Source organism: Microtus ochrogaster, chromosome 5 (assembly GCF_000317375.1).
Source record: "Microtus ochrogaster isolate Prairie Vole_2 chromosome 5, MicOch1.0, whole genome shotgun sequence".
Taxonomy (NCBI): domain Eukaryota; kingdom Metazoa; phylum Chordata; class Mammalia; order Rodentia; family Cricetidae; genus Microtus; species Microtus ochrogaster.
The window spans coordinates 30,332,136-30,334,381 of NC_022012.1; the positions used below are offsets into that span (position 1 = coordinate 30,332,136).

General features: G+C 39.4%; 1 protein-coding gene across 3 annotated transcripts in view; it reads right to left on the reverse strand.

Annotated features, from left to right (window-relative positions):
- Positions 1-2,246, reverse strand: part of Stt3a (STT3A, catalytic subunit of the oligosaccharyltransferase complex) — a 35,350-nt gene that overhangs the window by 22,885 nt on the left and 10,219 nt on the right. For all 3 annotated transcript variants that reach the window (XM_005347038.2, XM_013346272.2, XM_013346271.2), the window contains exons 4-5: positions 1,216-1,337; positions 709-854 (exon numbers count right to left, since the gene is read on the reverse strand). In XM_005347038.2, the coding sequence (XP_005347095.1) occupies positions 709-854; positions 1,216-1,337 (268 nt within the window). The remainder of the gene's footprint in view (positions 1-708; positions 855-1,215; positions 1,338-2,246) is intronic.

The following is a 2,246-nucleotide window of genomic DNA, read 5'->3' on the forward strand; positions in this document are numbered from 1 at the left end:
AAAAAAAAAAAAAAAAAAAAAAAAAAAAAAAAAAAAAAAAAAAGACTAAAGATATTCTAAAGAAGTGGTTTCTCAAACTTTATAGTGCGACTCTTTAGTACAGTTCCTCACGTGACCAACTATAAAATTATTTTCATTGCAACTTCATAACTGTAATTTCACTACTGTTATAAATCATACTGTAGATATTTTTAGAAACAGAGGTTTGCCAAAAGGTCACAACCAACAGGTTCAGAACCTGTTTTAAAGGAAGTATTCCACCCTGCAGAAAGTAAATAACTCAAAAGCTTCAGGAAGTTCCTAAAACAAACCAGATTGACTAGCCCCTGGCTCCCCGTTTTATACAAACAGTAAGAACTGCTCAGAGACAAGTAGAGCAGCCTAGAAGAGTCTCAGACCTGCCAAGCTGCATGTAAGAGGCCCAAACAAACCAAAGCTGCTTGGAAGAGACACATATCCAATCTGTCAAGCCGCTTGCAAGCCCTACAGTAAGCTCTGGCATTCCAGCTTTTGTGAGATTTTGGAGGTAGCCTTACCTTGGTCTGTCTTTGGTTCCCTATCTGGGGTGAGTAGATGTTTGTACATCTCCCCTGTAAGTGTCACAACACTCCCTGACCTTCTAAGACTCTAGACTCCTCCAAGCCTCCAGCATCTACTACAGGCTCAACAACATTCACTCCCAAGCTTCCTGTCACTCAAATTCTTTACCTTGAGCTCTTTGGTAAGGTGGTATGTAACGATGGTGGTGAAGGAGGAGAAGAGAGGGGCCAAGAAAACACAGACGTTCCGAATGTCAATGGTGATATGGAAAAAATGGAGTACGTGGTAGATTGCAGCAGAGGTGATCATTAAGCCTGAAACAGGAAAAAGTAATCCCATTAGGTTGTCCTGGTAAGAAAATAAGAAGAAAAGGGTCAATCCAAATTTCACTAAAGTAACAGCACAGGTTTTTGACAAACCACTAGAAATACTATCATAGTAACTGTACTAAGTTTCTACATCTCTCCGTTGAGGATTCTATTCAGAATGTATAAGACATCCTCCCCTCCCCACATCTCCACTATCGCACACATGTTCTCCATAAGATCCACTTTGGGAATCTATAATCAGAATGAAATTACAAGTATTCTGAAATGAAGCCTGCAGAAATAAAGCTGTTTCACAGCATATAAACACAACACTGTATTTACAAACAACAAATTCTGTCCCCCTCACCTGGATAAATTGTTCCTCCAATGATTCGACCCAAGGGGTACCAGGCCCGGTCATCAAACCAGTTATGAAATTTATAAAACCCTTCCTCAGCCAGAAACCGGGTAGTCCGATAATTAAAGTACCTAGAACAAGAAAGCAAGCACCATGTCCCCGGAATCTCTGTGCTCAAATGTGTTTTACTTACAAAGAGCTTGTTTTTCAGATTATGCTACTAAAGAACACAGCATTGTGTGAATAAATTTTATTACCAAAAAATTATGTTATGAAAATCATTTATACTAGCTTAAGTCTCTATTTCTGTTCTACACTTGTATCAATTAAAGCAGTGCTTTTCTGTAGGAAATGAACTTGAAGTCTAATGTCCATACAAAGCATTCAAACAGGTTACTTCAGCAGGCTAGCTTGTGGAAGATAATAAAGTCAGCAAAAAAATCAAGCACCCAGAAGACAAGACCTCTGATACATGAGATTTGGCCCTTTTCAAGTGGTGAGAATACATTTTGTTCCTCTACCACACACAAGAGCACATGGATACTTCTTAAGTAATGAACATCTAGGGGCTGGAGCTCAAAAGTTAAGAGCATTGTCTGCTCTTCCAAAGGTCCTGAGTTCAATTCCCAGCAACCACATGGTGGCTCACACACATCTGTAATGGGGTCTGGTGCCCTCTTCTGGCCTTCAGGCATACACACAGACAGAATATTGTATACATAATAAATAAATATTTTTTAAAAAAGTAATGAACATCTATAAAGATATTGGTATAACAGCATATGTAAGATGAGGAAAAATTTAACCCACATGATAACAAGAACTTCCTAATGAGTGTTTAAACTTCTAACAAGATTCACTCATGTTATTTCAAATGTCTGAACACCACCTACACTGAAGCAAACATACATTACATTACAAAGTACTGGAAAAGAAATGTTAAGAAGCTGGGCGGTGGTGGCGCACGCCTTTAATCCCAGCACTCGGGAGGCAGAGGCAGGCGGATCTCTGTGAGTTCGAGGCCAGCCTGGTCTAGAAGA